The sequence below is a fragment of the Leucopleurus acutus genome (assembly GCF_964270905.1).
Source record: "Leucopleurus acutus genome assembly, chromosome: 16".
NCBI classification, from domain to species: Eukaryota; Metazoa; Chordata; class Mammalia; order Artiodactyla; family Delphinidae; genus Leucopleurus; species Leucopleurus acutus.
In genome coordinates this window covers 66,275,893-66,296,311 of record NC_139158.1, presented here as the reverse complement: position 1 = coordinate 66,296,311, position 20,419 = coordinate 66,275,893, and the positions used below count along the sequence as shown (strand labels likewise).

Here is a 20,419-nt window from a genome sequence, read left to right as displayed (position 1 = left end):
AACCTTTTGCATCTGGCTTCTTTCACTTAGAATAACGTTTTGATTATCCCTTAGAATAATCCACAGTATAGCATGTTATCAGTACTTCATTTTTTTTAATTGCCAAATAATATTCCATTGTCTGGACACACCACATTTTATTCATCCACTCATCAGTTGATGAATATTTGGGTTGTTTCTACTTTGGGGCTGTTATTTATGAATAACACTGCTATGAGTGAGTATTCATGTACAAGTTTTTGAGTGGACATATGTTTTCAGTTCTCTTGGGTATATACCTAGGAGCGGAATTGCTGGGTCATATGGTAACTCTATGTTTAACATTCTGAGAAACTGCCAGACTGTTTTCCCAAGAGGCTGCATCATTTTATAATCCTACCAGCAGTGTATGAGGGTTCCAATTTCTCCACATCTTTGCCAACACTTGTTATTCTCTGTCTTTTTGATTCTTGCCATCTCAGTGTGTGCAAATAGTATTTCTTTATGATTTTGATTTGCATTTCCCTGGGAGCATTCCCATTTTACAGAAAAGGAAACTAAGGCTCAGAGAGATGAAGAGCTTTGCCCCGGGTCCTGAAACAAGGGTGGGCAGAGGCAGGATTCTAACCCAGACACTGTTCTTTCCCCTGAGCTGCATTCCTAATAGAGCAAGAAAAATCCCTCCAAGGAGGTGGGGACCCCTCTAAAGGGGGAGGGGACCGGAGATGAGACACAAGCCCTGGGGAGGGTGAAATGAGATCCTGTGGAGCCTCAGGATTTCCTGTGGAAAGTCTTTCCCTAGTTCATAGGAGGTGCTCAAGACCTGTAAGTATTCTTATCACTCTAGCATGAGCCTGTACCCTCCAGACCTTCCCAGAGGGACCTGGGCTTTTCAGAGTCTGCCTTGCACTTGGGCATTTCTAGAAGGGACCATGTTCATGGAATAAAGACTGGCTGCTGGCCTGAAAGGACCACAGGTCATAGACCATCCAGCCCAAGGATTCTGCAACCGGTCCAGAGCCCTGCCTGCTTCATAGCCTGGTTTATCCATGTCCTCATCCAGCCAGCCAGCCAGCCTCCAACCCACTCTTCTCTGAACTTCAGTTTCTTCATCTCAAAACAGGATACATGCCTCCCTTTGGGGCTGCTGTGGCGGTCAGCACAGTGCCTGGGACACACTTAGTGCTCAGCCAATGTCAGTCATCATTTCAACAGTTCCCGGTCCCTGCCCTTGAGGGAGGCTCGCTCAGTCTGGCTGGCAGGGAGCTCAGGGGCAGGCAGATGCCCCAGGCTCAGTGTGGGTGATGCTCGTGATTTCTGTAGATGCACAAAGGAGGCACCAGCTGGCCATAGTGGCTACCAAGGCTTAACTGACATGCCCTCAGGCAGATTCTCAGCAGGACCACGGCGGCTGGGACTCTGGGCTGGGATGAGCCAGGGGGAGTCCAGAGCCCAGGGCATAGTGGGAGCAGGAGCTCAGCTTGGCAGAGCAGGGTTCGATCGCTGTGACCTTGTGACCTTGGGCGAGCCACTCAACCTCTCTGAGCCCATTTCTTCAACTGTAGTGTGGGGATGGTGATACCTGAGGAGAAAACAAGACCCCTAAAGTGCAGTGCCTAAACCTCCAACCTCGCCAGTCCACCCTCATGCTCACATGCTCGGGGCAGTGCTGTTAATTATCGTGCACCCAGATAGGACCACAAACTTTTGTCAACAGTATAATGGATAAATAAGTTGATAAGTTGTAGATAGTCATGCAGTAATAAAAATGGACAAATTACAGACACATGAAACATGGATGAATCTCACAATACAGCAGTGCATTAAGGACTAGATATGGTATGATTCCATGCATATAAAGCTCAAAAAACGTAGCCAAAACTCAACTATATTAAGATGATATACATATAGGTAGTAAACGTGTAAAAAGAACATTGAGAATGGGATGACCTTAAAAATCAGGGTGGTGGTGACCTCTAAGAGGGAGGGGGGTGATCTGGAAGGCATGGGCTGGGTTCAGTTATGGGGTGCTGCTTGATAAGCTGGTAGCTCACCCCTACTTGCTTTATAATTTATTTATTCACAGAACAGTGTACACATATTTTATGTTCTCTTCTGTATGTGTAGTTATCTCAAAATCTGAGAATAATTCAAGTGCCTGGTAATTGGATTGGCCCTGGACAAAGGCTGGTTTTCCTTTGACTTCTTGTGCGCCCTCCAGTGCTTCTCCTGTGCTTGGGGGGCAGAGAGCAGGAGCGAGAAGATGCTGAGTGAGGCGGGGGCGTGGGCTGGCCAAGCCCTTCCCACCTGCCCCTCTCTGGTGGTGCTGCTCCCAGATACAAATGCCCCAGAAAGACACTGCCCAGAGGCTTTTTTAAACCGCTTTATTCAGGTTGGCCGGTAGTCACGGACTGGATCATGTGTACAGGGTAACCCACACACCCCTAGGCAAAGCCTCTCCCACGTCCCCCGACTCCATCGCTGAGGTGCGGCCAGAGGTTTGAGCCAGTTCTGAAGGGGTGTTGGGCCCAATAGAAATATTTACAAATCACCAGGGGGTGGGTGCCCCCGATCAGGAATTGTGAGGGGATTGGTACTGGGGGGCCCTCGGCTCCCAACAGCCCCAGGCCCTTGGGTGGATTCGGCATGGGTCCTGGGAGGCGGCTGGGACACTAGGAGCTGGCAGAGGGGGCTCCTGGAGAGCCCCGAAGCCCCTCGAAGGGGTCCTGCTGGTGCAGAACTCTGCATGGGGCCGTGGGGTCAGAAAGGAAAGGCCCTCCTTCCGACTTGCCATGTGAAGGGGCAGATTCCTGCCCCGGGGCGGGCAGGGAGCTGTTTCTTAGTATAAGGAGGCTGAACATGAAGGACCCACCTGGAGGCGGTGGGGTCTCCCTCTCCTCCCAGGGCCCCTGTGAGCCACCCTGGCAACTGGCCACAGCTCTCCTGGGGGCTTTGCTCCCAGTTCTTTGCCAGAGGAGAGGCCCCAGTTCTGCTCAGAAGATTCAAGTCCGAATTTGGGAGGGGTCACTGTCCACACCTCCAGGTCCAAGCAGGGGATGGCTGGAAGGAGGGGGAGTGAGGCTGGGAGGCCCCAGCTTGGGACGGGATGGGGGACAAGCAAGCAAAGCGAAACACTGGACTCTACTGAAGCTGGTGACACAAGGGGGCAGCCCGGCCCTGGCCTGGTGCCCCACCCCAGCATTCCGGGGCGGTTGTCCCCTCGGTGCCCGGGCCACCGTCTCTGAGCCAGGTCACGGGGAGGGTCTGAAGGGGAAGGGTTGGGCGGGCCTTACATGCTGAGCCAAGGGGTGGTGGGAGGAGGGCCGACGTGGGGGCCACGGGCGGTCTCGGGATGGGGAGGCAGCTGGACCTGGGCAGTCCCGTCCCCAGCGGTCCAGCGGCTCCTCATGCACTCGGTACAGCCGTAGGGGCGCAGGGCGGGCCGGCGGCGGGCTGGGCATCAGTCTAGAGGCTGCAGGCCTCCTCATCCACCGAGCGCTTCCGCAACTCCTTGCCGGGCTTGGGGGGCGGCGGCGGGGCGGGCGCTGCGGGCGGGGCCTTGGGCAGGTGCAGGACGGAGTTCTCTCCCGGCTGCACCCGCAGGTAGGCCTTGACCTTGTGGTGCCGGGCCTTGCCGTCACTGAAGTCGATGACACGGCACTCGTAGGTGCCTTCGTCCGTGGGCTTCACCCGCGACAGGCGCAGCTTGTGGGAGATGTTGCTGCCCACCACCTTGACCACCTGGGGGCGACAGAGAGACGGTGACCTGGCCACAGGAGCCCACTCCGTGGGTGGGGCCCCAGACACTCCCACGAGGGCACGCGGAGTTAACAGCAAAAGAGTAGAAGCAACTTCAATGGCCATCAACAGATCAGATAAATAGGCAGTAGTCAGTTCATTCAGTGGACTATTGCACAGCAGTGAAAAAGAATGAGCTAGAACTAGGCGTGTTAGAGCTCAGGGACATGCAGGAAGTGAAAAGATCTCATTGCAAAACTCCTACATACGGTGTGATGCCATTTCTGGAAAGAAACACGGGAAAATACTCTACACTGGTTTTGATGACTTGTGTGTGTGCAAGTTTGAAAACAGATGGGAGGGAACACAGTGGCCTCACCAGCATGGCTGTCTCTGGAGTGGAGCCCAGGGAAGGGCTGAGGACCCGGGGTAGACTGCAAAGTGAATTCTTAGCTTTGTTTCTCAAACAAACAAACAAATAAATAAATGCTGATCACAAATATATCAGTATGCTAACAACTGTCCAGTTGGGGGGGGAGCAAGAGAGTGACATCTGTCTTTGTACTTTGGCTTTTTGCTTGTTTATTTATTTGATATTGTTTTAAAAATTTTACTTAAAATTAAAATATAATTTATATAGAGTAAGGCACACACAGATTACTGAAATTTTACTCGCGTGTGCACCAGTGTGACCACCATCCAGAGCAAGGCATGGGACACTTACAACCCTCTGGAGCACACCCTTGTGGCCCCTCCTTGTCAATACTCACCCCCAAGGGGTTACCCACTAGTCTGATTTCTATCAGCATAGATTAGTTTTCCCTGTTCTTGAACTCCTCCGTGTGTGGCTTCTTTCACACAACATAATATCAGTGAGATTCCTTCACGTTGCACGGCTCAGTGTGTTCTTTTTTACTGCAGTGTAGTATTCCATCATATGGATATACCACAATCTGTTTATCCAGTCACCTGTTGATGGACATTTGGGTAGTTTTCAGATTACAGCTCTTACGAATAAATCTGCCACAAACATAAAGCTACTGTGAGTTTTTTTTCAATTAAGAAAGAAAAGGACAGTCATATAAGATAAATCGTTGGGGAAGCTGGGTGAAGGAGACAGGGGACTCTGTGATCTCTTTTTGCAACTTTCTATGAGTCTGCAATTCAAAATAAAAAGCTGGAAAAAAAAGAGAACATCTGGACCTATAGAGTGGGGGGGTGGTAACGGGAGGGGGCTTCCATCCTTCCTTGTCCCCTTATTTCTTACAACCAAAATGAGCCTTGCCCCACCTCCTGTAGCCCCTGCCCCACCTACACAGAACAGGGGAGAAAAGTCCCCAGCCACCAGCCACGGGCCCCCTGCCCGATGATTTCACCACCAGTTGGCACTGCAGGCTCGCCAGGGCCAGGATGGAGCTGAGTGGGATTCAGACCTGTGGCCCCAGTGCTGAGCCCATCTGGTCCCTCTCCCCTTGGGGGGGTGGGCAATGGGGACAGACAAGCAGCCTGCCTATTCTTGCCACACCCCAAGTTCTGGAGGAGGACACCCCTGCCAAGGGAGGATCACCCTTGCAGTGAGGAGGCCAGGATGAGGATGAGGAAGAGGACGGTCTCTGAGGGAGGCATTCATGTGCGGCCGGGCACTCACGCACATGACTTCTAATCACCCCACTAATCTGCTCCGGCTTCCCTGGCCCCTTCCTCCCAGATGCCAAGCTCCTTCTGGCCTCACAGCCTTCTGGTCTCTCTGCCTGGGTGCTGTCTCCATGACTCCCATTCATTCTCCAGCATCACCTCCTCCAAAAAGCCTTCGATCACATCTCCCTGTCTATTTCTTTCCTAGCAGTCATCACAATTTGAGAACCAGTCTGTTTACTTGATTTTTGTTTCTCTCTCTGGCTAAACTATAAACTCCACGAGGGCAGGGATGATACCCATTTTGTTCATCTTAGTGACCATCGCAGAGGCTGGTACGCTGCAAATAACGATAAAAACATTTGTTAAATGAATGGTCCCACTCTGGCTCCTTTCTCCAAATGCAGTGGTGCCCAGATATTATGCTCTTTGATTTTAGGTCATGTATATATGATCCCACCCACTTTACAGATAGTGAAGCTACGGCTCTGAAAGAAGCGACTTTCCCATGGGCACTGAGTCAGTGAACGGCAGAGCCGGGAACTGACCCCAGGCCTGAGTCCATGCACTCTAACCCTCCAAAGGCATGACAGAGGCCCACAGAGGGTCACGCAGAGCTGGCAGGGCCAAGGGGGGTTTCCCAGGCTCCAGAAGGGAAGAGAGCAGTGGGCAGCCACAAGGAGCCTGGCCCGTCCTCCCTTATTCTGAGCCTTCCTGGCTGGTCGTCATCCCCCCACGAGGCAGGAAAGCATGGGCTTACGGCACGGCAGGAAGCAGGAGGTGGGACAGAGGCAGAACTTCCCACCTTTCCACCAGAGCAAGCAGCGGGAGACTCTTCCAGCTGCCCGCCCGGGCAGGGGACCCCTCCTCTCCGGGTACCGGGGCTGGGCCCAGCTGGAGGCCATCAGCCCTGCTGATTCCATCACCTCTGGCCAAGGGCACGGAGAGGTCCTGCGGCCCTGCCAAGCTCTCAGGAGAGTTAGGAGATGCTGCTGCAAATGCGCAGCGGGGAGTGAATTACCTCAACATCTGTTTCCCTCACGGATATTAATTATCCTTCATTTGTCAACCCTACAAGGCGCTAATGGAGTAATAATGTGAAGGCTGGGAGCAGCGCTAGGGAGGGAGCACCGAGCCCAGCCCCCTTCTCCGCCCAGCCCCGGCCCAGAGGCCAAGGCCTGGGCACCAGCTCCCTCCTGCCCTGTCGCCCCTGTGTGGCCTCCCCCCTCAGGGAGGAGGAGGGAGACAGGGAGCACAGCAGACAGTGCTGGGAGGCTGATTCTGACCCTGACAAGTCACCAGCACCCTGGCCTCGGTTTTCTTGGGCTAGATCCATCCATCCATCCATCCAGCTGACGATTAGCGAGCGCCCACTCCGAGCTGGGCGCTGGGGATACAGCTGTGAATCAGCCAGACCCCAGCAACATCCGCGCGGGCTCCAGGTCTAACGGAAAACCCAGACCTCACACCCGCAACCGAGCACCCCGGGGAGCTGGTTTCCAACAGGACGAAGGGAGAGGACACACATCAGAGGCTGCTCCCTCCCAGCCCCAGGGGTCTGCGTCTTTAAGCACCATCCGGAGAAGGCAAGTAATAAAAACAGTAACAACAGTAACGGTATTGCTGGTAGCTAGTGTTTACGGAGCGCTTGATCCCTGTGAAATGATGCGCTAAATAGTCTACACCTTATTTAAACCTCATAATAACCCCATGATGTAGGCACTGCTGGGATACCCACTGTATGGGTCAGAAAACAGAGGCTCGGAGAGGTGAAGTGATTTGCCCAAGGCCACCCAGCTGGTGACAGAGACCAGGCCTTAACCACCTCTCTGGGGAGCCTCCCGGAACCAGTAAACCACAGGTCTTTCTACCCCCTACCCCATCATTCCATAGGCCCCCAGCCCTCCATGTCTTGGGGGAGCCCAGTTCTGCCTCAGAAGCATCTCCTGTGGGAGGGGGCCCATCATCCTACCCAGGCTTGTTGTGGGTGGTGGAGCAGCCTGTTGGATTTCAACATTCACAGACTGGGCAGAAAAATCCTGCGGCCCAGGCCTCCAACACAGCCGGAGAGGCTATGAGGGGAAGAGACCCCCAGGCGGCAGCTTGGCTGTAAATCGTAATCACCTCGGCACAGGCATCGACAGGACTTAGCAGTGCAGTTAAGCACCTAATTATGCTGAAGGAGGCAAGGCCAGTCCACACCAGGACCAAGCTGAGCCTCCTCCCTGCTTGCCCATGGCCCAGGCCCTTCTGGACACGGCAGGAGCCCACAGACCATCAGGTGGGCGGGCTGGGATCTTTCTCCCGAGCCGAGCCAGGAAGGGTGATGCTAATTTGCGACCATGGTGCCAGACCTTTCCTCCACGTGGCCTCAGCCTAAGAGTGACGTGGTGACCCTGGGAAGGTGCTGGGTGGGGAAGAGGGGTCAGAGGGTCCCTGCCCCAGGCCAGGGCTTGCCCTGAGCTCCGCCACTCCCGTGCCTCCGTCAGCAACACCCAGCCGCCAGCCCCTTGGCATGTCCAGAACCCAACCCAGAGTCTCCCCAAATCTGGGCCCCAGAAGCCTTCACCCATTCCAGCTAGACCTTCCCAAGTCGTCATCCCCACTGCTCCTTTCACACTCTGGCAAAATCCATCTCTGAATCCCACTGACCTTCCCTCTAAACATCACTGGGCCCCCTCCCCTTCTCTCCAGAATCCAGATCCCCAGGCACTGGCCAGGACGTCGCAGCCTCCTCCAGGGTCTCCCCAAAGCCACTCTGGCTTCTTCCAATCCGTCCTCCCGTGACAGCCAGACAGATCTTCCCAAAACGCCCCCAAATGAGAACGCTTCCTTTGATGGCTCCCAGCAGTGGCTGCTGGGGGGACCTTTGGGGTCTCATCCCCACCTTCCCCTCAGCCACAACAGCCTCCTGCAGTTCCTCCAACACACACACCCAGAGAAGTTCCCCCTACTTCTAGTCAACCTCTCTACACTTCAGTGCTCACTTCACCTCACTCCACCTCCTCCAGGAAGCCCTCCAGACCCACCAGACTAGGTCAGGTCCTCTGTTACTGGCTGCGCTCCTTCTCATTTTGATGGTCGTAGTTGTAATTTTACTTTTTATCATGAGGGATCATTGGATTAACATCCATCCCCCACACTGACTGGGAGTACCGTGAGAGCAGGGACTGGGAGTGTGTGACCATGGCCTTCACAGAGGAAGCTTTTCAGTCCCAGCCAGAGGCCGGCTGCTCTATGGATGTCTCAAGGGATTTCCAAGATGGATGGAGTGATTTTTGACTCCACATGAATCTTGCCTCCCTTTCAGACTTCAGAGTTCCATGCCCTTTGTATATTGTGGATCACGGCAGGAATTTCAAGAAAATACAGAAACGTCTACTGCAGAAAATAAAGTCATAATACACCATGACCTGCCACTTGGCCTGTTAATCCTTAGTGAAGGATGCAGACCTCATGTGCTGCTCCAGTGGTCCCAGCCCCCATGCCCCACACCAGAAAAGATGCGGTATCCATATGTGTATCATACCTGTGGGGCAGCCAAGCGGGGTAAACAGGGGCTTGACCTATAGGGCCACTTGATTGATCTGACCAATGAAGCTGCCTTTTAACCATTTATGGAGATTTGGGGACAGCGGGCTGCAGTATGCTTCCTGAGGCCACTTTGGATGTACCTGGCTTTTGGGGCTTAGCTGGAGAGGAGGCGGGGCTTAGGATAAGTGGGCTGGAGCACGAGGCTACACGTACATGGAGACCCAGGCTGCCCACGGCTATTTTGGACTGAAACAGGTTACATGAACCGAATCTACAGCACAAATGACTTTGGTTAGACCAAAGGAGGAACTAACAGTAATGAAGGCAGGGAAGCCCCCTGGGAAAAAAGGTGTGTGGAGAATTTCACCTTATTTTACAATTAGGAAGTCGGGGACCATCTCAACTTGCAAAACTGGTTAAGGGGAAATTAACCTAAATTCCAAAAGACAGAACTTCAGTTAGGTCAAAAGAAAAGTTTCCAGAACTTGAAAATGGACATAGCAGAAGTTACCTGAGCCACAGGAATAAGGCCCTGATGGTAGAATCCTCAGCATACACAAGCTCCCAAGGGAGACACTTTTAAGGCCAGGGGGTCCTTTCCCAGGCCCCAAGTTAAATGAGATAATTCATGTAAAGTACTTATCATGGTTCCTGACATATGGCGGGCACTCAGTAAATGTCAGCTGCTTTATCATTACTATTATTATCATCATCATCATCACAGATGCCTGTCCTCCCATATAAATGATCTCTCTGAGCTCTTTTCATTCCCTCCCATTTCCTGTAGAGAAGCTGGGCCTCCCTTCCCTGCTCCACACATGCTAGGAATAGGAGTCACGTGATTCGAATACTCACATTAAGTTTCCACTCTACTACCCACTGTCATTCACATGGCCAAATCCGGAGGAATTTCACAGTTGCCAGAGTGTTTTCATATATTCGTTAGACAGCTGTGAAGGGGGGAAAGAGAGGCCCAGGGGACTGGCAGAGCTGGACCAGGACTCAGGTCCTGTGACATTCAGGGCTGGCTCCACTGTGTCCTCACTGTCGCACCCCCGCACTTAGCACTGCCGTATCTCAACCTGCCCAGGGCCACCATGGCGGCCCCAATGGGTTACAGAGCCCATCATGGAGCCCTGCCCACACCAAACTCCCAGAAACTCACTGTACTTCCTCCTCCGAACCCGAGGCCCCCCAGGTGCTGACACTACCAGCGGGGAGACTGAGCCGTTTGGTTTTCACAGTTTTTCAAAAATCAAATTAGGTCCCAACAGTTAAAAATTGGGAAATTATTCCATGGAACTCGGGATTTTTAGGTGACATGGGGCTATGGGGCCGGAATTCCTGCCTGGCTCATCTAGCTCCTGCACATACAGGGCCTGCGGTCCCCAGGTTCCATAGTTTCACACAAGCCCCTTCATGGCTGCACGTCCCCTGTACACATCCATGCACAGGCGTGATGCACATAGTGTTGGCATGTCCGTTTATCAAGATCTGTGTCTGGGGGCTTCCCTGGTGGCGCAGTGGTTGAGAGTCCGCCTGCCGATGCAGGGGACGTGAGTTCGTGCGTCGGTCCGGGAAGATCCCACATGCCGCGGAGCAGCTGGGCCCGTGAGCCATGGCCGCTGAGCCTGCGCGTCCGGAGCCTGTGATCCGCAACGGGAGAGGCCGCAACAGTGAGAGGCCCGCGTACCGCAAAAAAAAAAAAAATCTGTGTCTGGCTTTACACTGCCACTGGCCTGGGGGTGTGTGGGTACGTGTGACAGTCACCTGATAAATAACTACCTGCCAGGCGCTGTGCCAGGCTCTGGAAATGTACCAGTCAATCAGGCAAGCACAGTCCCAGCCCCACTGTCTCCGGGGAAGACAGGCCTGAGACAAATGCTCACAGGCATGGATAAGTGCAGACAGAAATGCAGCCAGCAGGGAGAAGGGAGGGATGCCGGCTGAGTTCCAGGGTCCAGGGAGGCTTGCTGAGCTGAGCTCTGAAGGAAGAGAGAGGAACAGTTTTCTAGGCAGAGGGACTGGCCTGTGCAAAGGCCCAGAGGTGGAAGGAATGGGAGGCTGGAAGGCAGTGGGTGGAAGGAGGCAGTGTGAGCCGGGTCAAGCGAGGTGAGAAAGCCCAGAGGGTGAGCAGAGCAAGTTGCACAGAACCTCGAAGCCCGCAGAGAAAAGTCTGAGCCTTCTCCTAAGCTGCAGGAAACCGGGGTGTGCCTCTGCTTACAGGTGTCCACTAACTGCGTGTCTGTGTATTTAAGAACGGTCACGTGCAAGACGCTGTCTGCACAAGGAACTGGGTCTGTGCTTGTCTGTGAGTTTCCTAGCCAGAGCCCCAGAGCCCCAGAGCCCCCGCTGGTGCAAGAATCGCCGGGGCTAGGATGGGGTGGGGGGGGATTGCACAGTCATGCTGAGCACATTTATTTTATTTAACTAGTTAGCACCTTCGCATTCCCCTCACGTGGGGCCCAACAGCCTTGAATTCTAATCCTCTAAGTCAATTAGGTTATTCTCTCCTGTGCCTGAGACGCTCCTTAAACCCCAAAGAAAATCATCGGCGAGAGAGTTGCCATGAACGGGGTATATTAATACACACACCGATTTCTACCTTCCTGGGCTTAACTGATGGGCGTTTGGGCAAGAAATGGGGTATTACGTATGGGTGTACCCTTGGCAGAGAGAGAGGGTTAGGGTGAGGGCTAGGGATTTAGAGAGGGTGGACCAGCAGCTGCCCTGAGCTGGAAATGGCTCAAATTTCCAGATCGCAACTCAGAAAGGCCCCGGGCAGACTGCACAAATGATGCTTTGAAGGCCCTTGCCTGTCATCTGCCTACCTCCTGCTTGAGCTTCTGTGGGAGCCTCCCTCCTGGCCTCCCTGCCTCCGTTCTGCCACCTCCAGTGCCTGGCACAGCACCTCATGCCTCCCAATGCCCACTCTTTACACTGTGACTTCCGCTCAGGGAGCTCCTCTGCATCTAACTGGCCTTGGGGTCCCGAGCTCCCCCGCAGGTCCTTGAAGGACTTCAGAAGGAGCAACAGAAAAGAGTGATTTTGGAGGTCACTCCCACACATGCACATTCATACCCCGGCGGGCACCTGCATCTTCTGAGTATGTGTCCAGCGGACTTCTAACCTCCTGCCAGGCTGACCACACGCCCCGTGCACAAACCCAACCTGGTCCCATGGCCACATGTGTCACCAGGCCGGTCCCCTCTACACAGTCTCTTTTCTCGATCCTGCCTGCCTCTACCAGGCCCTGCTTTGGGTGCCCTCCTCTACAAAAACTGTCAATCCCTGAGTCCCCTGGGTGCCCCACCTCACTGGGCTCCAGCGTAGCCTGAAGACGAAAAGCTGGAGGCAGCTCAGCCAAGTCACGACCTCCAGCAAGGCTTTGACCCCTCTAAGCCTCAGTTGCCTCACCTGTAAAATGGGTGAAAGCTTGCCCTTCCCCATAAAGATGGAGCAACGATAAAATGAGTCAATGCATTAGAAGGCCCGGCCAGTCTTGAAATCCTTCAGCTGTAGTCCCCCTGTCCTGCCTCACGTCTGGAGCCAGATGACCCAAGTGACCATGAGATGCCACAGCAGTCATTCGTGATGGGCCAAAAAAAGCCGGCTCAGTCTCATTATACCCTGTTGGTTCCCCAAATAAAAAATGCTGCTGAGACAGACACGAAGCATCAGGGATGCACAACACGGCCTTGGCCCCAACAGGAGAGAATGCGCCTTCTCACCCCCTGTCATTTGTTTGTGCCTGTCATTCAATGAACTTGAAAAACCTCTGGCTTTTAAAAAACAGAGCCAGGCCAATTTTTCCCCCTTCTTTTTTCCTTCTCCTCCATCTTCTTGCCCAAGTTCCCTGCTGAACTGGATTTTTTTTTTTTTTTTTTTAAATTACAGCTGTGTCCTCCATTAGAGCCCTTGTGAGAAGTCATTACCAAAACTCACACTTATTTTGGTCTCGTCCTTCCCTGCGTCTTCCTGCTGAGATGCTTTTAGCTGTTGGGAGCGGGAGGGTGGAGAAAACAGAGACAATGTGTTAGGATCACGGGGTGGGGATACGAGCAATGGCTAAGATTCTCATAACCGCAAGTGATGCTCTGGGGACTACGGGTCTAGAGGTTGGGGTCCTTCAGCTCTATGTCCACTCAGGGCATGGAGGTGAGTCAGAGCAAAGGAAGATAAAGGAGGTGCCTATAAAACTGACTGTGCATGTGCTACACATTCTGATATATACGGTATTTAGAGATATACAGGGAGGGTACGTGTGAACAGGCAAAAACGTTATTCGGGCTTGGTGTGTCTGTAGGAGTGTCTGTCTGTACACTTGCATCTCTCTATCTGTGAATGTGTTGTGTTTTCAGGAGTGTTTGCAGCAGACACTGTCGGAGCCCTGCCCACGTACTATCCCCTGGCAAGCTGACCCCAGAGGCATCCAACGACAAAGCCTGCAACTCTTTGCCTAAGGGCTTTCTCTGACCACTGGAGTCCTCTGAGCCTGTGTGCTGGGGGGTTGACACCTCCAGGAGCTAGATGAGTTTAATATATATTTGTGAATTAGTTAGAGGCCATTTCATGAAACATGCAAGAATGTGTGAGCATGCCCGTATGTGCATATGAAGGTGCGTCATGTAAGTGTTCATAAGTGAACAGGTGGGCAGACACATATGTGTTTGCATAATATTTACATATACACAAGGTAAGAATGAGAGTGTCTTAGTTTGTTCCCCCAGAAGCAGACCCTAAGACAAAGATTCAGGTGCAAGTGGTTTATTTGGTAGGTGATCCCAGGAAACATCAGGAGAGGAATGAGTGAGTGAGACAGAAGAGGGAAGGAAGTCAATAATGGGTATGTCATCAAGCCAGTTACCCCCCTGGGCAACTGGAACTTACTCCCACTGGGCACCTGGGGGAAAGGGAGCAGATGCTCTTCAGTTATCCCAACGGAGGAGCAAGGGAGCTGGGGTATTTACCCTCCAACTCCCGTCAGTCATTGATGGGGCGCTCCTCCAGCCTGCCTTGCTGGCCAGCAGGCTCTGTTGTCCAGAGAAAACCCTCAGCAGTGTTGGCAGCGGGGCTGGTGGCAGGGGACGGTGCTTACCCGGCACGTGGGCGGGGACACCAATAGCGTCTGCACTCCGCCACCCCCTCCCCCGCTCCCCGCCGCAGGCTGGCGCAGTGTGTGCGTGGGAGCGTGTACGAGTGCAGAGGTGAATGTGTGTGCCGTGACTGGGCGGCCTCGTGTGCCTGCACGTATGTGGAAAGGCATGCATGTACACGTGTGTGTGACAGCTTCTGTCCCTCTGGCCTGCTTCCCCACCTGTACACGAAGGGAGGGACTCTACTCCTTGGAAGGCCCTTCTTACTGGGCCCATCCCAAGTGCTCAGCCTGGCTCCGCCCCCTGCCCCTCCCCACAAACAGGCCTCCGTTCCGGGAAAAAGGGAAGGAGACAGCTGGGGGCTTCAGGGGACGAACATAGCCGGGGCCCACGCCCCTCCGAGGAGCTGAGGGGCAGAGACACACTCCTCCCCGGGGGTGGGTGGGCCAGGGCTCTCCCAGCCTCACTCGGAAGTCTCCCCAGGGGTGGTACCTGGTTCGAGGCCCATCCCTGCTTGTCCGTCCAGTCCCTGTGGCTCCGCACGTACCACCACTGGATCTCCAGCGAGTAGGAGGGCGAGCCGCTCCCGCGGAAGGAGCAGGCCATCTCCACGTCCTCGCCCGTCCGCGCCGTCATGTCGTGGGGCGTCTCTGTGAACAGGGCTGTGCGGAGAAACCGGGGGAGGGGTGGCCGGGGCTCAGGAAACAGCGGGGCCGGCGGCCCGGGGCTGGTGCGGGGGCTGGAGCTGAGTGAGAGGGAGCGGCCGCGCCTGCGGGCGGGTGTGGCCTGGCTGCAGGTGGGGCACCTAGACGAGCTCCGCGAGGCTGCACAGAGGCCTGTGCGGCGGCAGCTGGCCAGACCTGGGGATGAAGGCGTAGGCCCGGGGCCCTGAAGGCCCCACACAGCTGGGCCTTGATCCCGGAGCCCGCGGGCACCAGATTCTCGAGCGATGGATCCGAGGAGGGCTTGGTTGGAAGGTGTGAGCAAGGAGGCCAGGGAGGAAGCTGCTGTTTTCATCAGTTCTTCCCCGATTTCTCCAGTTGCCCCCATTCTGGTTCATTCCCCACCCCAGGGCACAGCGTTCAGCACCGTCTTTGCAAAACCAAATCAGACCTACCCGCCCCCGGCCCCCTCGGAACCCTTCCTCGGGTCCCCTCTGCACCAGGTTGGGGGGCAAGCCCTGCCCACCTCCCCCTGGTCTCCATTCTGTCCTGTGAACATGCCTCACTTTCTCACCTCACTTTTGCCCTCGCTGTTCCCAATGCCTGGAATGTTCTTCCCCTGGTCCCTCTTCGTCCAGCAAGTCACTCAAAGCTCAGCTGAAACTTGGTCCCCTCAGAGAGGCCTTCCCTGACCACGTGGGTAGGTTCCCCTCAACCCCCCACCTCCCACCTGCCTGGGGAATGGTCACGGTCTTGCATCGGTTCACTGCCTGCACTGCCTGTGCAAGCTGCATGAGAACAGGGACCAGCTCTCCTGTGGCTACACATCTCCTGGCACCTCGTAGGTGTGATATATCCTCCATCCTCTCAAGAGCCCCAGGAGGCGGTGGGAGACACATGTGCCCCCCATCCCTCCAGCAGGGTCCAGCTCGCCCACCAAATCCCAGAGCAGGTGGTTCCTGGGACCCAGCAGGAGCCCCACCCACTGCCATGCCCACCAGGCTGGCAGGTAAGAGAAAACTCCCTGCTCAGTGCGGCCCAGCACCGCTCCCCACCATATGTTCTGACACTCGTCTCTCCAAACAAATACTGTCCTGAGATGTAATTAGAATCCTTTCCTCTTCTCAGGAGAGATTTTCTCACCCTGGAAAGACACCTGGCAACAGGCAGGTCACCCAGGGAATGCTGCATCCATCAGTGCCCCGATCCCATGCCCACCTTGCTGCTGCAGCCCGCCAGACACCCCGACCCAGCCGGCAGACAAGCCCACCTTGCAGCCCCCGTGGTCCCTCAAGGCACCGCTCAGCTCAGGGCAGGAGGAGGACAGAGTCTGACTGGGGGCGGGGGTGCTGCTCTGGGGCCACCTCCCTCCACCCCCTCCCCATGATCCCGAGGGCTTTGGGAGGTTCGGGATTGATAAGTTGCTTTTTCTGCTCTGCACAGAGAGTTTCCAAGTGGAGCCTGACTCCAGCAACGAGTCTCTGGGCTAAGAGAAAGTCTGTGACATCCCTGACCTCCAGGGTCATGCGTTCAGGCTGCCCACATCCTCTGAGGTTCGGGAGGGACTGGCCGCTGTTGCATAACAAGGCCCATTTAATAAGAATGGGTGTTGTTGGAGTTACTGAACACAAGCCAGGCGAGGTGTGCGGTCAGCTGAGAGCTGGGCAGCAGGCTCTTGGAGGAAGGTACCCGCCCACCCGCCTCTGCCTTCCAGGTGCCCAGGCCCCAAACTGTAGAGTTGCCCTTGCCTCCCTCGTTCTTCCTCTTACACCCTCTTTCAATCTCTGGGGAATCCCATGGGTTCTGCCTCCAGAACATCTCCTGAATCTGGTCCCTTCTGCCCACTCCGACTGCCCCATGCTGGGCCAGCCGTCACCACCTCTCACCCGTAACAGTAGGGGAGCCTCCTCACTGACCTCCCTGCCCGCTCCCCGACAATTTATTTTCAACACAGCAGCCAGAGGTAATTTGGCAAAACACAAATCAATCCCTGTCTCTTCTGTCCTCAAGCTACTTTTCCACTTCCTCATTCCATTCCTGACACGATGGCCTCCTTGCTGCTTCTCCAACGTTCCAGCTGAGATCCTACCTCAGGGCCTTTGCGCGTGCTGTTCCCTCTGCCTAGAAGGCTCTTCCCCCAGATTCTCACATGGCTCCCTCCTTCCCCTGCTTCAGGACTCTGCTCAAATGTCACCTCCTCAGCAAGGCCTACCCTGACCACCTCACTTAAAACTGCATCCCTGGGAATTCCCTGGCAGTCCAGTGGTTAAGACTCAGGCGCATTCACTGCCAGGGCCTGGGTTCGATCCCTGGTCGGGGAAATAAGATCCCACAAGCTGCATGGCCAAAATAAACAAATAAATAAAATTTTTTAAATGAAAAGAAAATTGCAAAATTGAATTTGTATTAAAAAAACAAACAAACTGCATCCTTTGCCCCAACCCAGTGCTTCAAATCCCTCTTCCCTTCCCACATACTAATAGTGCTGTCCACTAGAACGTTCTGTGACAATGAAAATGTTCTATATCTGAGCTAATACAGTAGCCACCAGCCACATGTATCTATTGAGCATCTGAAATATGACCAGTGTGAATGAGGAACTGAATTTTAAGTTTTATTCCATTTAAATTCATTTAAATTTAAATGTAAATGGCCACTTGTAGGTAACGGCTACTGTATCGGACAGCACAGCTAATATTTATGTTTATGGTCTGCTTTCCCTTCCAGGAGGCAGGGGTGGTGCCTGTCTTGTCTACTGATATATCCCCAGCTTGGCACATAGTAGGTGCTCAATAAATACTTTTTGAATAAACAAATGAGCAGACCTGGCTTGTCAGTGGTGGAGCAGCGTCCACAGGCAGGAGGGGCCCTGTCCGAGGGTCCCAGGCCAGGCTCAGTCCTCCATGCCTGCTCTGATGCTGACTTGCCAACTCAAGCAGGACTGAGGGGGCCGCTGAGGACCGAGGCACCAGGAGGGCTGGGAGGTGATCAGAGCGAGCCATTGGCCCCCGGTTCTGGGACAGCCGGATTCGGCTTTGATCCGGGCCCCTGCCCACCCGGTACCCTTTGCACACAGAGGAAGGAGGAGAGTGGTGAGGCCCCCTAGTTGGATCCAAGGTAACCGGCAGTGTGACCCTGCTGGCCAAGAGACAGTGGGAGGGACACAGCTGTGACCCTCTCCAGGTGCCACTGCCTGAGCAATGGGAATCAGAAAGTACCCACACTTCTCCCTCCTGCAAATGGAGAAAGGGGGTCCAGAGCTACTGGGGGTGGGGGGTTTGCTCATCCCAGGATCACAGAGCTAGGAAGGGCGAAGCCAGCCCTGGAGCCTGGGCCTGCGTGACTCAGCCATGGCCCTTCTCCTCCCAGAGATGGCTGAGTGGAGGAAGCACATCTGTCCGACAGGAGGATGGGAAATGGTATATCTGGGTCTCATGGGTGGAAGGAAGGGCAGAGATGGGATGTCCTTGGGTGGGGTTTCCATGAGGGTGACCCGGGGAAGGGCCAGCCTCCATCCACCCTCACTCAGCCTCCCCCTGCCCACAAGCTCCCCCAGCTGACTGAAAAACCCTGACACTGGCCCACCAGCTCTTCTTACTGATGCAGAAAATGAGGTTCAGAGCAGGCAGTATCTGGCCTGGGGCTACTCAGCAGCCAGGGGTCAGCAAGGTCAGGCTTCACGCCCTCTCACCCCCAACACACAGCCCTTATCCCCCAACCCGAATCTCAATAACTGTCCTCTAGAGGGCACTGTCCAACAGACATCAGATGCAAGCCACGCAGGCAACACACATACGGCATTTTAAATTTTCTATGGCCGTATTTTAAAAAGTAACAATTTTTTTAAACAGATGAAATTAATTTTAATCATTTATTTTATTTAACCCAAGATATCAAAAAATTATTTCAACAGGTATAAAATTATTAATGAGATATTTTACATTCTTTTTTGTGCTAAGTCTTGGATATCCAGCATGTATTTTACATGATTACAACACATCTCAATTTAGACTAGCCACATTCCCACTGCTCAGTTGCCACGTACGGCGGGTGTCCTGGCAGGTGGTGACGCTGTGCCAGCCTCGCTCCCCTCTCCCTCACATGTCCCAATTGCTCAGAGGAGGCGGCCCAGGCCCAGCATAGGGTGGTAACCCTGCCAAGGCCATGCGGCAGAGCTTGGATTTGAATCCAGGACTGTTTGACTCCCAAGGCCATGCTACTCCCAGAGAATTCTAACTCTTTTTGGTGGCAGGGCCCTTTCTTAAAAAGGAACAGTCCCAAATGGCCAACCCTGCCTTGGAAGGTCCTGGAGAGGACCCTTCCTCTGGGACAGGGTGGGGAGTCTGTTTTATTCTGAGCGTAAAGGTCTGGGTGGGTACAGAGGAGGCATTTCACCCAGGCTGAGGCAATCAAGGGAGGCTTTCCAGAGGGGGTGTTGCTCCCCCCATCCCCAGGTGGGCCAGATGGTCCTGAGCTGGAGTGGGGAGGGGCACTGGCTGGGAGAATGGAGGGAGAACCCAGCTCCAAGAACTCCTGGGAGCCAGGAGAGGTGTCTGCAGGTGTAGCCACCAGCTCTTCCTCGCCACGGTGGGCTCTGATCCCCTCAGACCCTGCCTGGAGGCACTTTGTGGAATGGGTTGGGGGAGGCGCCCTCAGGATCCCATTGACTCCAACCTCAGTGGTGATGGGGGCAATGCATCCTCAGGACAAGTGGGGAAACCGAGGCTCTAGACATTTGATGGCGTATCTGAGTCTTCTTGTTCCAGAGGCAGCAACACGAAGGTTTGTCTGGGCTCCACCCCAAGGAAGCCCCTTCCCCCCAGGGAGAAGCTGTGTGCAGATAACTGCCAGGAGCACAGGACTGAGCTGGGGAGGAGGGACTGAGCCTGTTTCTGCCAACAGACTTGCTGTGTGACCTTGGGAGAATTTCTCCCCCTCTCTGAGCCTCAGATTGCTCCTGTATACAATGGGGGTTGTACCTCATGGTCTGAGACCCCCACTAGCTCAGAAGGCCTGAGGGAGAAAGTGATGTATGTCCTAAGAGCCATGGTTTGGGCATTGGAAGGGGAGGGGTCCCTCCTACTTGGGGGAGAAGGGGACTCTGGAGGGAGGAGGAGGTGGCCTGGTCATTCAGCCAGGCCCCGAAGGAGGCGTGGATACTGACAAGCCAAGGAGGATAAAAGGGATGGTGTGAACCAAGGAGGAAAGGAGGGAAACCCAGGGAGCCTTGCTTAAAAATGATAATAATAGGGACTTCCCTGGTGGTCCAGTGGTTAAGACTCAGCTTCCACCGCAGAGGGCATGGGTTCAACCCCTGGTCGGGGAACTAAGATCCTGCGTGCCGCGCGGTGCAGCCACAAATCATCATCATCATCGTCCACCATTTACGGAGCACCTACTGCACGCCTAGCATGGTGCAGACATCGTCTCTAACAGCCTCTAATCCACTCACTCCCATTAGACAGATGAGGAAAATGAGGCTCAGAAAGGTGACATCATTTGCCCAAGACACACACACAGCTGGAATTTGAACCTGGGTCTGACCAGCAGGCATGACCGAGACCCAGGGGTCCATCAGCTCCCATCAGAATTTGTTCTGAATTATCAGGTTGAGTTTAGTCACCAGGCTCCACACGTCTGTATCCCACTTGCACACCTCCAGAGATGGGGAACTCAGTTTCTCCTGCATCCACTGAAAGTGGGCAGCCCTAATCGGCAAGAGGTTCTTGCTGCCTCTCCTAACTCTGTGACGAGGACGTGGCATCAGCACCCGAC

The 20,419-nt window shown here is 54.4% G+C and overlaps 1 protein-coding gene across 1 annotated transcript in view; it reads right to left on the bottom strand.

Moving 5' to 3' along the window:
- Positions 1 to 3,444: 3,444 nt before the first annotated feature.
- The window catches only part of VSTM2L (V-set and transmembrane domain containing 2 like), a gene marked incomplete at both ends in the record, with an annotated part of 34,905 nt that continues 17,930 nt past the window's right edge, over positions 3,445 to 20,419 (bottom strand). Inside the window, 3 exons of the mRNA XM_082856491.1 lie at positions 3,445 to 3,720; positions 12,832 to 12,882; positions 14,475 to 14,644. Coding sequence (XP_082712617.1) covers positions 3,445 to 3,720; positions 12,832 to 12,882; positions 14,475 to 14,644 — 497 coding nt within the window. The remainder of the gene's footprint in view (positions 3,721 to 12,831; positions 12,883 to 14,474; positions 14,645 to 20,419) is intronic.